This window comes from Perca fluviatilis, chromosome 10 (assembly GCF_010015445.1).
Source record: "Perca fluviatilis chromosome 10, GENO_Pfluv_1.0, whole genome shotgun sequence".
Taxonomy (NCBI): domain Eukaryota; kingdom Metazoa; phylum Chordata; class Actinopteri; order Perciformes; family Percidae; genus Perca; species Perca fluviatilis.
Window position 1 is genome coordinate 2,441,221 of NC_053121.1, and position 15,042 is coordinate 2,456,262.

Here is a 15,042-nt window from a genome sequence, read left to right on the forward strand (position 1 = left end):
GTTACTACAGCTGTAACATAATGTAGTGAAGTAAAAAGTAAAATATTTGCCTCTGAAACATGGTAGAGTAGAAAAAACAAATGACATAATGTGGAAATACTCAAGAAAAGTACAAAGACCGGAACACACAGAGAAGCACTTTGAGTGGGTGGGTTAAATTCTGTGGAATATCTGCAGAATGTTGCATATCAGTAACTCAATAACCTGATGACGTCTTCAAAACAAATCCTACATACTTTTCCACAACGCTTATACGTTTAAAACAATGAGATCACCCAGTCCAAATGCCTGCTTATCACAGCACACTAAGTCAAGCTAATGATGAGTCATGTTCTGTATACTTAAAATCATTTATCAGACATAAAAAGAAGGCAGAATTCATTTCATGTTTGTTTGACTTTTTGAAATGACAACCACCAAGGAGTACTGAGAGTCAGGCTTGCAGTTTTATTTGCAGTTTTATTTTAATTTTTTGATGTAAGACGGGGATTACCAACATTACATTGTGAAACAGGATGCTTATAGTGAAACCAAACAGCGATCCAACTCCCCTATAAACAAAAACAGCAAATAATTAAAAAAAAAAACACTCAATTTTACGTCCCTCTATGTTTGCAGACTTGTAATTTTGGCATGTGTTATCATTTTTAACATGTATCATCTCGTAGAAAAAAGTTTGTCAAACTACTAACACAGCATTAAGACAATATATAAGAACATGGAGAACAGGATTGTAATGGATTACTTTTAGAGAAGGTGCTGCAGGTTTGGCCATGACGTGATTGGCAGGAGCACAACATGTTTCCAGGATTCAACAGATCTCTTCTAATAAACCTGTCGAGTGAAATGAGTTTCATGAATGATGTTCTGTTGGCCAAACGATTAATCTGTGTTACAATTTTTCAAAGTGCTTACATTTTGTTGGGTCTGATGATGTGTTCTCAATAAAAAAAAAAAGAAAAAAGGAAGCTACACGTTCACGCTAATGGTTGATTGACATGTCATTAAGCCAATAGGCTTAGCAGACTGAGGTTAATGGGAGGAGGCAGAGCGGTTTGTAGATAACCATAATGCTCTGCTTTAGCACCTCCTTTCACTACAGCTGACAAGGCACAGCTGAACATAGAGTAATAGAAAAAAAAACATACTCAAAAACATCCACATATTTAATAGCCAAGTGAAATGTTGCTTTTTTTAATATCCTGGCTTAGTTCCAGGTCTGTCCGGGTCCAGATCTGGATTTAGGTCTCAGGTAGAAACGGTGTTAAGATGCTACTGCTGTGCTTTCTTCGCTAGAGCCTCGGCTTCCTGCAGAGAGACAGAGGGGGAGAAAGGAGGAAGAGAGGGAGAGTGTGTTAAATTAAAATGGAGGATATTGGTTTATATATTCCCTGCCACAGCACAGAGGAAAACCCCTCTGTTTCTATGGTAACTGGCACACCTCCCTGCAGTTCCTGTTGTAGCACAGAGGAGGCGCCAGTGTGCAGGAGGGAGAGGAAGAGGAGGAGAGGCCTGCTCGTGTGTGAGGATAACATGAACAGATGTATTATTATGTAAATGGTGTGTTTTCTGTACGGAAATCACACTGTGAGGAGAAATATATTCTTAGGCACATAAGCCGGTGTTACAGGAAATATGGCCGTAGGAATGCAGTTCAAAGAAAGGACACATGTCCGTGTGTTTTTGTCGTTTGTGTGCTTACCTTTGAGCCCGGGGGAGCAGTCAAACCCAGAAATGCATACACTGCGTTGTCCTCTCTGGCATCGAAGAAGGCCTCATAGTTCTGAGAGAGAGAGAGAGAGAGAGAGAGAGAGAGAGAGAGAGAGAGAGAGAGAGAGAACTTGAGATGCAGATCAATGGGAGGATCAACTCCAAACCTGAGGAATGATGATGTGAAACAGGCTTTGGATCAGTGCCTGAGGGCGACTGAGAAAGAGGAAGACACAGAGAGAACTTTGCTCGATTATGGAGAAAAAAAAAATCATAGACACGATTATTTTGGTCAATACTGAAATCACGATTACTTAACACGATTATTTATTGTCTTTTGAAAAGATGTTGCAATTATTGAACTTAAAAAGCAGTAAAACAGTTAAACACATCCACAGTGAAACTCCTTGAACTGTGAAATTTCCCTTAAAGTGCTCATATTATGCTTTTTGGCTTTTCCCCTTTCCTTTATTGTGTTATGTATCTTTTTTGTGCACGTTATAGGTTTACAAAGTGAAAAAGCCCAAAGTCCCCCCCCAAAGGGACTTACCATCTCCAACAGAAAACCCTGTTCACCAACTGCTCCAAACAGCTCTATTGTAGTCCAGCCTTTACTTCAGAGACAGACGTGGTCACTTTGTAACACACGTTATAATGCTCGCCTAGCTGCTAGCGTGGCACGCCATCATACTCTGCTTCTGACTGGTTAGTAGTCCTTACCTAGGTACTGTCAGGGCACGCCCTCATACTCTGCTTCTGACTGGCTAGTAGTCCTTACCTAGGTACTGTCAGGGCACGCCCTCATACTCTGCTTCTGACTGGCTAGTAGTCCTTACCTAGCTACTGTCAGGGCACGCCCTCATACTCTGCTTCTGACTGGTTAGTAGTCCTTACCTAGGTACTGTCAGGGCACGCCCTCATACTCTGCTTCTGACTGGCTAGTAGTCCTTACCTAGGTACTGTCGGGCACGCCCCCTATACTCTGCTTCTGACTGGCTAGTAGTCCTTACCTAGGTACTGTCAGGGCACGCCCTCATACTCTGCTTCTGACTGGCTAGTAGTCCTTACCTAGGTACTGTCAGGGCACACCCTCATACTCTGCTTCTGACTGGCTAGTAGTCCTTACCTAGCTACTGAGCATGTGCGACTCCCAACAAAGATGGAACAGAAGTGAGATGTCTCACTCTGTAGCTAAAACAGAAAGCTCAACACACAGGGTGAAAAGAGGAGCTGCAGCAACAACAAAAATATGGTGTTTTTTGAAAATTAAACCATATAAACCTATCCTGATATAATCTGTAAATACAATTATGAACCTGAAAATGAGCATAATATGAGCACTTTAATACTTAATACTGTCATTTGAACATTTGTTTTTAAATTCAGTAATAAGAGTTTACTTGCAAAATGTAATGTGAAAAATAATCATTTATTTCCAATCAATCTTAAAAAACAATCGATGAATTGCACAGGCCTAGATGCAGATCGATGGGAGGATCAACTCCAAACCTGAGGAATGATGATGTGAAACTGGCTTTAGATCAGCGCCCGAGGGCGACAGTCATGGTCGGGGTTGTGTTATTTGTCCAAGGAAAGGCCTCGGTAGTTGATCCGATAGGACTCGATTGTCTTTGCGAATGTAACCCACAGCAAACAAGCACACACATTCAGTCACTCATTGACTGTTCAGTCGCCTGCAGTCTCTCTCATTACAGATCCCTCACTTCTTCTCATTCCTTTGTTTTCACTCCTTTTGCTCCCACACACACATACCGCTACGCACACAAACAGATTTTTATAACAGGGGCCGCACAGCTGCAAGTGTACTAGGAAATGCTGTCCTCTTTGTCTGTGACATTCAATACAGCCTGTCCCGCATGTGCAACTTCATGTTCACTGCACAGCAAGACTAAAGGCTTTAGGCCGTGTGTCCATCTAATGGGAGTACACAGGGGCGATTCTAGGACCAGACTTTTAGGGGGGCTTAGCCCCCCCCTAATGAGAATGTGACACGGATACAGTGCCTTGCCTTTAAATTTTCTCTCATTTCATTAATTCCATATCAACTGTTCAGTTCTGTGAATTTTATCTCCACATGTGATGTTTAAAGGAGTTTGACATTTTGAGGAATACACTTATTCCCCTTTTACCAAGAGTGAGATGAGAATATAACTTATATCCGTTAAATATGAAGCCTTAGCAAGGTGACAGTTAACTACTAAATTACCCAGCAGGAAACAGCTAGCCTGGTTCTGTCCACAGTTAAAGCAATCTGCCTATCAGCACCTCTAACCCTCACTAATTAATACTTTATATCATGTATGTTTAATCTGTTCAACAACCAAAGTGAAAAAAACATTGCTGAAGTTTCAGTTTATCGAAGGGTTATGTGCATACAACTTTTGTCGATTTTTTTTAATTCTGAGTTTTTACAGATTTTGTGGGCTTTAGGCAGATTTTGTTAACTTTGAACAGAGCCAAGCTAGCCGTTTCCCTCCGTTTCCAGTCATTATGCTAAGCTAAGCTCACCAGCATTTGGCTCCAGCTTCATATTTAAAAAGGTACTAAGCGATGTCACGCGCTTTTTAGGCTACAACATGTTTTGTCACATACAGCAAACATCTCCTCACTGGTTGAGCCAGCAGCAGCGTTAGCACATAGGCTAATTCCACAATGGGCAGGGTGGGAAATTAACTTTTTTGCCCACTAGCCAAAGTGGCTGGTGGATGCCCAATTTTACCAGCCACTTAAATTTTTTACCAGCCACTTTTTCCGTAATTCAAATTTATAAAAGAAAGTGCACTATTATACTTTTAATTGCTTTATTAAATTACTTATTAATACATATTTTATTAATATAAATGTATTTATTATGTGTCAGTAGCTTGTTGATCTTTACATTGTTAGTTAATTTCCTATCCTGGCCTGAGACACACATTCATACGGTTTGATAAAGGACTTATTGGACTTAAACTTATCATTGATCTTACAATAACAAGTGTAGGTGTCCTCAATTTAGGTCATCCTGTGTATGTGTGTGTGTGTGTGTGTGTGTGTGTGTGTGTGTGTGTGTGTCTCGTCAGTCGCGGGGTAGAACTGAGCAGCAGAGAGCCGACAGGATTAAAACGGCAGCAGCTCCTTAAACATCGTTACATTGACGTTAAAATGTCTACAGGTTGGCAGGACGGTCTGAAATGTTTTGAACGGTCTTTCGCTGTACGTTTGTCAATGCGCCACTTGTTCGAGAAGTACCTCCTCTTTTTCTTTACTTCGCTCTCAACAGTTTGTACAGCCATAGCTACTGCTGACTCCGCGGCGGGCCTCTTAACACCGGGGATATGTCGCCACATTTTTTTAACAGATAATTTTCCTTTCGTCTGTACCTCACGGTGTCACGGACTCACAGACTAGCCATAGAATATACACGGACTAGCGCTGAAAACTAGCTACTCGACTATGCGTGGTCAAAGCCCCGGCTGTGAACGGTTTCATTTCCTGTAAGTTCTTCACAATAAAGGTCCTCCGTTATGTTGGTATTTGAATGTTTTTATTATGAAGCAGCAAAATCTGGACATTTTGGGGATTCATTAGCAGTAACGTAACGCGGCTCCTATAAGCATTGTTCATTGTTACTTAATAACAGCATTCTTTGACAAAAACTGTCCAATCCGTTACAAGGAATGTTTTACAATCCACCTGCCACTGTGGCTGGTAAACAAGGCAAAGTCACTCGCCACTTTGAAAAAATACCCGCCATTGGCGGGTGGCGGGTGCTAATTTCCCACCCTGACAATGGCCGTTCATGACTCAACCAACTCCTTCTTGTCTGTTATTGGCTGGAACACTGTTTGTTATGGTTCGTTGTGCAGGTTGGCCCAGTTTGTTTTTGTTGGCGTTTGTGGAGCCTGGGCTGTCTACAGAGACCGCGTTTTCTTACAGTGTGTTCAGGGGACAGGCAGCTAGCAGATAGTGAGGAGATGTTTGCTGTATGTGACAAAAAATGTTGTAGCCTAAAAAATGCGTGACATCGTTTAAAGAGCACCTTTAATGGACAAATATTAAGAGTGGTACTGATCTTCAAATCTAATTCTCGGCTCCTCATAACTCCCTTATGCCAATAGTTGAACTATTCCTTTAATTGCGGTTATGAAGCCTTCTGCCATGATAAATGTATGGTAGATCAATTCTAAATCTTTAATTTGATTTAATATTATTGCAAATATAAGGAAGACATTTTATGTCCACTTGGGGCAGCAGAACAAGCTAATGTCGACATATTATCTATTATATTTGCTGAGAAGCCCCATGGTGAGGAGCAGAGGGTAACAACGGTGCTTTTCAGGTGTTGCGCTAATCACTCCGCCCAAGTAGCAGAAGTAGCAGTGCTTCGCCTTCTGAGAATATAGTTCCCAGTATGTATACGGTTAGAAGATGGCTGTGTGTCATGTGACCTTGTTATTTGTACACACTGTGACTATACAAATTATAACATGTAAATAGGAACATGTTGGCATTATTTTGTCTTCTTATTGGGAGCAGTAGGCTAGATGGAGCCGGTTACCTCCAGGATCTGTGCTAAGCTAGGCTAGTGGTGGGTGCGTCAGACAGAGTTAGGACACTCACGGAGATGAGAAGGGTATGTATGGACTTATCTAACTCTGGGGGATACGGTGAATAAGACCAAGTCACAATAAGTCGGCATGTTCCTTTAAGCTGCTAAATTCTCCACTCTGTTCACAAAGTCTAGCTAGTCACACACTCTAGCGCCAAGCAGGGAGTGTACCGTGGGTTTATCTAATTTTTTTGGCGAAAACAACACTGATAAAGTAAAGCTGAAGGCCATAAAACCAAAACAACGAGCTGGGTGATAATTCTCGGTGGGGTGACATCTTTCACATTACACATAGTAATTTCATTTACTGTTAATATAAAAATATTGATTAGTACAGCTTTAAACATATTCGGTCTAAAAACATCAGAATCAGCATTCAAACCCCACCATACACGATTTGTGTGTACTGAGGAGATGAGTATGTGACCTATCAGAGTAGTACTGTAATCATGCGCCAATAATTCCGAGCATCTGTGTGCATGTGTGTCTCACCCCGCAATATTTGCTTTCGTTGAATATCTGTGGGGGGAGAGGGTTCCCCGTGGCCGGCCTGGACTCCTCCGGAACATTCTCTCTCATCCACTTCCTGTTATCCTCGTTGGCTGCGATGTCACGCTCCTCATATTCGATCTTATTGGCCGCCAGGAAGCCCATCACATCCTGCTGCTGCTTTTTAATCTGGGGGACATGAGGGAGGATGGCAGAGGGGAAGTTGTCAGTTAGACGTGCGTTAACTTTCAGCCATATGAGGAAACATAAGGGCCTCGGTTCACCATACTGTCATCAGTCTGCTGCAAAAATAAGGACACTTCTTCTCTGAGAAATTACACTACGGAGATGGCCGGCTGCTCTGTTACTAAGAAACCACTCGTTTGCTGACAAGTGAGGAAGTGATATAAGACTACTGAAGAGGGTGAACTTGGGCAAGGCCAAGCAGGGACGGATTGTGTTTTATCTGCATGAAAAACGCCAGATAGTGAGGATGACGGAAACTCCCATCATCATTCTCACTTCATTGTTTAAAAACGGAACCATAGTTGCATATTTTTAATTTGATAAATTGTCAAAGCCTATCATTTTTACAAAATAAAGGAGAGGAAATTGCCCACAAAGAAAGAAAAGGCTGTGCTGTTGCACCATATTTAACACTTGTCTGGTTTGTGACACTTTTAAAACACTCCATCCTGCTCGATGCAAAACCACAAGCTTGTTATCTCTGACAGGATGCAAATAACCAACACTACGACCCAACAGGAAGTACGCAATGTGTCAAGAATGACACGGTGACGGGCCCTCATCTCATTCAAAATGTACTATCAGGTGCGTCCTTTAAGTTGCTCTGCCACAGAGTAACCCAAATACAGTCACACACAGCAAAGTACTTAAGAAGCTATAGAACGGACAGAAACGTGTGCTTGTCTGGATGTGTTGTTCCTGCTTCTGCCTCTATCTATATGGATGTGTGTGTGTGTGTGATTTAGTATATGAAATTGTGGTCCAATGAGGTCTCAGTGGGTGTGTGTGTGAGAGGGAGGATGGCCCTACAAGGCTAGACGGAAACAGGAGCTCCTCTGGGACTCGAGAGGAGGTAACTGGTCAAACACGAGCCAAATAAGGCCTGCTACGAGGAGACGCACACACATACAGCCTCAGCTGCGCACACACACCCACACACACCCACACACACACACACACACACACACACACACACACACACACACACACACACACACACACACACACACACACACACACACACACACACACAATCAAAACAAAGCACAACAAGGTTGTGTGGACGATAATTAATTTATTGTCTTCCTGTGAGCCCAGACACCTACATGAGGGCTCCTCCCAGCTTTATGGCATGCAGAAGAGACAGGTGGATTAGTTATTATGCAGCCATCTGCTGAAACAACAGTGAGCTATGGAAATGAGGGAACTGACAATGCTGGCAGATTAGCCGTGGTGCAGTTTGAAATCATTTAATGGCAGTCGCACTCCAGAGACCAAAGTCCTAAAACCAGCTCTTTGCCCACCTGCTCTGGAAACAGGCAACGGAGTGGAACACCATGAGCTCAGACTCGCTTTAACTCCCTGTCTGTAAACACAGACAATCCTCCCTCTGATGGAAGAATCTGCACAGTCTGCTCTTTCTCCATTTTTGACTTACATAGTACACATTCAGCTGGTACTCGTACCCAAAACAGCAATAACTTTATCCTAAATTGCTAAAATGACAAGTTGAGCACAACGATCCACTTTCTCCTCTTTTCTCCTTTCTTTTGGTGCACTCTGGACTTTACCCAAGTAGCCTGCATTGTACTGTTGCCAAGCAAAATTAATTTGTAGGCCACACTGGCCTCATGCCATCTGCCCCTACCTCTAATTGCACAGTGAGAGTTCCCAGCTCTGCACCCTTTAGCCCTTTGTATTGCTCTCGGGGGTCTTTAGTGGAGCTCCTGGTAATATTAGTATAAAAGAAAACAGGCTGCCTCTGCCTTTGGGTGTGGTGATAAACAACCACTCTTCTCCTGTTGCCCTATATTACTCATTATCTCTGGAACGCTGGAAATGAGTCCTCAGTCATTCTAGGAGATAGTGAGAGAGATGATCCGGCAGGGCCTTTAGGCCTCAGGTCTTGATGTCCTTAATCCAGGCTTTCTCTTACAATACCTAAATAGTTTGCCTTGGTATGCAAATTTAAACTGACATTGAGTATAACAAAATGCAAAAGCAGGAGAGACGTCTCTGTGTTGTTTGTTTTGTCCACGCATGGATCAGGCAGTAACTCTTCTGTGTTTTTAGCCCTGTGGCTCTGTGGATGGCAGTAGCCTACTGGTCCATCAGTCCACCACTTTGGTCCAGACTGAAATATCTTTCAACGACTAGATGGCCATGTCATTTAGAACAGACATGCATGGTCCACAGGTGATGAATGCTACTGGGTTTTGGTGTTTCCCTGGCATTTCCTCTAGCATCATCATGAGGTTGACATTTTTGTTTCTTTAGTGAAATATTAACTATTGGATGGGGATACTATAAGATTGTGTACAGACATTCATTTTCCCCAAAGGAGGAATCTTTGAGATCCCCTGACTGTTTCTATAATGTCACCAGTAGGTCAAAGAGTTGAATTATACTGTGAAATATCTCAACATCTACCGTCCAAGATGGACTTGTGTTAACGTTGGTGAACCCCAGACTACTCTAGCGCCGTCATCAGATCGAATTTGAATGTGTCCAATACTTTGGTTTATGACATTCCCATCAGCCTCGGCTGAACTTTGGGTTGAGAGCTAATAATTAGCAAATGTTAGCATGCTAAAATGCAGAGCTGATCAATCCCTGAAAACAGGTCAGAACTGAGGCATTAACAGCTGCCAGACAAAGCCAGGCCAGGCATTGACTGGATGCACTGTATCCACAACACGGGCTGGGATCAATACGGTGGACACTGATTCAATCAGTTATGTCGACTCGAGGCTGGGGTCAATTCATGTGCAATTTACTCATGTAAAAGAAAAAGACACTGGCATTTTTGTCAAACATTCTGTATAGACTAAATTACCAGTCCAATGGATCGGGAGTCCAACATTTGAATGCAGGAAAATCCAGTCTGGACTAAAGCAAACATGGAATCCACCCCAGCTCTGTTGTGTTTGTTTGGGATAAAGTTTTTGTCTTGATTAGATCAAGTCTGATTTGTTAAACAAACGCTCGGTGGAATTTTAACAGCAACAGTAGCCTCCACCCAGTCTTGAGCTCATTCAGCATTACAACATTGTTACAAAAGAGCCTTACACTGCTGCTCTGGCTGGGTTCCCTCGCTGCTGCTGCCTGAAGGTGAAACAACAGCAAAAGGCCAGAAAATAACCTTTCATAACAAACTGACTGACTGACTGACTGACTGACTGTCCAACTCAAGCCTGACCTACAGGCCCTAATGTCAAACCTACAGTGGAAGAAGAGCAGTAAATCGGAAGCAGAGAGCTGAAGACTTGGACATGAACAACGCTGTACACACCGGAAATACATTCCCAAGTTGTTACTGATTCTTAGTACATTTATAGTGGCAATGAGGAAATTGTACAATAGCGTGGCCACAGTGCATAAAAGGGAAATAGGGCAGTAAATGTGCTGTTGTGCTGGCCAATTTTTTGGGCTCTTACCACAGACGTTTTCCATTTTCAGTTAGTGCTCCACAGTCTAGATGCACTGCTACAGGTGTGTATTTACATGTGTAAATTGTAAAGAAAAGCCTAGTTTGTTATTCAAATTTGGCCTAGAAACAGGTGGTACTCTTCTCTCAAATATACTGCATGTACAAATATGAGAGTGTATTTTTTAGTTTTTAGTTTTGTCACAGCTGAGATTGACATCAGGACATGGGTATGTCGCAGGATGACCTAATCTTTACAAAGCCATTGACGGTAACACAAGAAGTCTCTCTGGAGATTTCACAGCGAGTCACAACACCATTCTTCAGGTGACTCAAACATTCTGCTTCTCATTTCTGAGTAGAACTACGATGATGTCAGCGCACATTCGGTTTGCAGGGACGCCACTCTCTACAAGGAACAAGCACAGGCCAGGGGTCAGGGGAGAACTAAGCTTTGCTCATATCCAATGACCAGGGTCGGACCGGTGTTTAACCCTTCTTTTGTCAATTCAAACTAAGCCAGTCAACATGGGTTGATCCCTCGTTATGACAATTCAGAAATGACCTGGGTAGGGCTTGGCATCGTTTAAAAAATGTCGATACCGGTACAGATACTAATACTGTGACTTTGATACCGGTTCATAAATGCTACTTTTTTTTCAATACCAATTTTATAAATTTCAACAAAAAGAAATTACACCATTATGGCACAAATTATTTTTTGCTGTGTGTAACGTAGAGTTGTTACTGAATCTCTACGACATGTACATTAGACAACCAATCAAAAACATTATTAGATCTTAGTAGAAGCATGCTGCATGGTTATTGGCTCACTGACTCTGATGGGATTTACGCCTTAGGGATTGGAATTGGTTATTGAGTGATGAGGCATTTTCCGATACTCGAACTTTAGAGCCAATTCAGACGGTGCCTAAAAAGTATTGAAATCCTTACCCAGCCCTAGACCTGGGTCACAACCGGGGAGCCAAGCATACCAGTTTTATTTCACGTGCTAGAAATGGGCGGGGCGGTTTACACATCACATTCAGTGAACAGGTAACGTTGTCACATACTCCGGTCCAACTGTACACCAGCAGAACAAGTGTTTTGTACTTGAATACCCCATTGTACAGGTGCTCTCTCTGCGGCTCAAACTCAGGCATACGGAGAGGAGAGAGAGCGGAACAAACTGTGAATAGTAGAAATAAAACATGTTTTCTGATTGTTCCACAGCGATTATGTTCTAAAGCACTAATATATAACCTCCAAACACTCAAAAGATGGAGACAGATGCTCATAATTTAATTCTCCTCTGCATTTCGTTCATTGCAGGTGCAGCAGCACACAAGGCAGTAGGCTACTCTAGTATCGATTTATGACCTTTTTAAAACGAGGGGAGAACGTAAAGTTACTTTGTTAAAAATTCTCATTGAAATGCATTTTGAGAATTAATGAATTTTTTGTGTGTGCGTCGAACCTATGACAACTGTGTGCCCCCATTTCCAACAAATTAAATCATTTTCCCAGCCCGATACTTGTAACCCGCCTCTCGATCTGGGTCGTAAAGCTGAGTCTGTCAACACAAAGTCAACCCGGGTTTAACCCAGGTTGAGCCACCGGTGTGAAAGGGGTACAACTGTGGCATGAAGCAGACCTAAAACAATCCTTTTTTTTTTTTTAAAGCTTATAATGTTGTATTTTTCTGTCAGAAAGTGGTTGATTCCACACAATGATTAAATGCAATACTGTAGTTTGTGGTCTTTTGCTAAATAGCATAATATTATAAAAGGCATTCATGTTATATTTTTCCTCAAACTACAGCAGCAAAACCTTACAAAGATAACATTTATTCCAGGACTATCATATTGGACTGCAGTAAGTACACACGTATGTGGAAGGCAATGGACGCGCACACACACACACACACACACACACACACACACACACACACACACACACACACACACACACACACACACACACACACACACACACACACACACACACACACACACACACACACACATATATACCAAGCTAATCTACTAACCATTCATGCAGATGGGAAATGTTGAGCAATCATGTTGACACAACTAAGTTCTACATTGTCTGTCATTTCCCTACTGTACTTCTCTCTGTCTGGCCTTGAACATTAGTACACATCAGCTGTGGTTATCTTATATTAGAAATAAAGAGTTCAGTCTATTAGACCTTAAAACACATGGTTATGGAGATGTTTACCAGCCTCTGCGCTACATAGAACCATCTCTGACAACTTTTGGTTGTTATATGGATCAGATTCAGCATAAAATCAATACATGAATAGCTATAAATATGAAGTGGGCATGGAACAGAACTTTGTGTTATCTTTAGAAAGTGTACCTGTGTCTGAATACTGCTGACTGTTGCTTGTCAAGCGCTGAATCTGATACATCCCTCTGGCTAATTTTACAACGTCTCTCTCGCTGACCTGCAATAGTTTCCTCAGTGGAGCAAAAGCTTTAAATGTAGGTTTTTTTTCTTTTTTAATACTCCTACTTGTCTCTCTTGTTTTGGCTGTGGCTCATATGCTGAACTAGATTAGAGTGATTCATGTAGCAGCAGACACTGCTGGATAGTGGAATGCAATCACTATTGTTTTGTAGTCACTGATGTAATCGAACTGCAAGCTGAGGGTTTCAACCACAATTTGTCCCTTTTTAGTTAGTCAGAATGTTTTTAATGGAATATATTTGTATTCCATTATGCAGAGAGATATTGTAACATAAAAGCTGTATAAATCAGACATGGACTAATTCCGAAAAACTCTGTAATGTGACAGCATATCCGATATCTAAATAAATCCAAACAAATGAGTTACCATAGCAGAGCGTACCAAGATAAAACAGACATACAGACATTATGGAATTTTACTTCAATGTCAGTAACTCTGTTGTTTTTCTTCCAAAGGAAGATGTAAGATGGAGATGATAATATGAGTAGAAATGTGTCTGTGCAACATTTAAGAGAACATAAGCTTGCCCACTTGTTCTAGTGGAGTCTACTTAAGACAGATCAATGAGAGCTAATGCATGTTTCCCAGACAGGCTGTAGCACAGTGATGGCATCGCTGGCTTTAAACTCGGACCGCTCTGGCTTTACAGGAAGCTCCCGTCCGTTAAGACTGCTGCTGAGCTTTTGCAAATGTCATTTACTTTAAGGGCAATAAAGTTCCTCAGAGCTGTCCAACTGAAAAGAGGCTATGTGCTTGATCTCATCCTCTGTGTGTGAGCTGTAAAGACAAGTTGCTCAATTAGAGTAAATCATCCGAAAGGTGACCTAAACCACATGATGTGACAAGGGACTTTAATTAAAGGCTGGTATATCTGTGCCATTTCCATCACAACCCTTTCAATTTTGCACTATGAAACATTTTAGTAACAATCCTAGACTGTGACAAGCACAATGCGGTTGCTAGTAATATTCCACAACTTGCAGTAGCTGTAAACAAATTATATTTGATTACAAGAATAGCGCGTTATAGACAGAATTCCAGCCTTAGTGCACTTTAAAAGGTAGTAAATGGCATTGTGGCTACAAATCAAGACCTCCAACAAGTCCTAAACAGAGCATGAGTGTTCCTGGGCTGCAGCTGCATGTCTAAAAAGGGGCCCTGGAGAATTGCATCACCATCATTCCTCTCCACCCTGGACGAAACTAGCAAGAATGACGCTGATGGTCCTCTGCATGGGCTGCAGGACGGTGAAGACAACACTCCAGAGAGACTCTGTCCCCCTTATCAAACACGCAGACTGTGAACAGCCCTATCCTGACATCAGGTGATACAACAGGACCTTTTAAGTACATAAATGGATTTTGAATGCATTCCTTTCCTGTCTGTCAGCCTGGTTTCAGCTGCACAAATACTGAACTGTGAATTCAGGAAAGCCTGTGACAAACCACAGCTGAGAGAGAAGCATGCCCTACCTCAAACTTCCTCTGTCTCTTACTCAGAGAGAGAGAGAGAGAGAGAGAGAGAGAGAGAGAGAGAGAGAGAGAGAGAGGACAAGACAATTGACAGACTCCATCTGTGTCCAACTCTTGGGGAGAGGCGAGCAGCATGTTCACTGATGAGTCAGACCACTCCAGACTGAGAGGATGACAGCCGGATGGGCATCAGTTAGTGAGTTCAATAAAAGTTCGGCTGCCTTTTGTATTGTCAAACAAGCGCTGGAGGCTGCAGATCAATCTAAAGCTAAAACGTCATATAACCCACGCTAATAATCTTTTCTCTCTTACCGAAGTGGATCCGGAGGACGATGCTATGTACACTTTGATCACCATGGTTCAATCCCTGGTGCTGCTGCTGACACAAGTCCGGTAAGCAGCGGTTGGTTGCACTGCTCCTTGCAGACACTTTGCAGGCGGATTGCTCGGCAGCGGGACTAAAAAAACAACTAACTTCCCCGGCTCAAATGCTGCGTGTCTGTTGGAGGCAGCGCAGACGATCTGCGCAAATGCTCCGGTTCCCCCAGCACTGGATGGCGCTTTGCATTCCTCCTCCGCCTCTACTCGGCTT

General features: G+C 42.4%; 1 protein-coding gene across 1 annotated transcript; it reads right to left on the bottom strand.

Moving 5' to 3' along the window:
- Positions 1-427: 427 nt before the first annotated feature.
- On the bottom strand, positions 428-15,023 carry sh3bgrl (SH3 domain binding glutamate-rich protein like). Its single transcript, XM_039813559.1, has 4 exons — positions 14,763-15,023; positions 6,815-7,000; positions 1,703-1,783; positions 428-1,308 (listed from the first exon to the last, which is right to left on the bottom strand). Exons 1-4 carry the CDS (start codon positions 14,805-14,807, stop codon positions 1,273-1,275), a joined length of 348 nt encoding a protein of 115 aa, XP_039669493.1. The 5' UTR covers positions 14,808-15,023; the 3' UTR covers positions 428-1,272.
- Between the last annotated feature and the right edge of the window lie 19 nt (positions 15,024-15,042).

Coding starts and splice junctions, on each gene's coding strand:
- sh3bgrl (XM_039813559.1), bottom strand. CDS start 14,807: ATGGTGATCAAAGTGTACATAGCATCGTCCTCCGGATCCACTTCG. Junction 1,784..6,814: donor ACGAAAGCAAATATTGCGGG/GTGAGACACACA, acceptor TCTCTCTCTCAG/AACTATGAGGCCTTCTTCGA. Junction 1,309..1,702: donor CTGCTCCCCCGGGCTCAAAG/GTAAGCACACAA, acceptor GTCTCTCTGCAG/GAAGCCGAGGCTCTAGCGAA.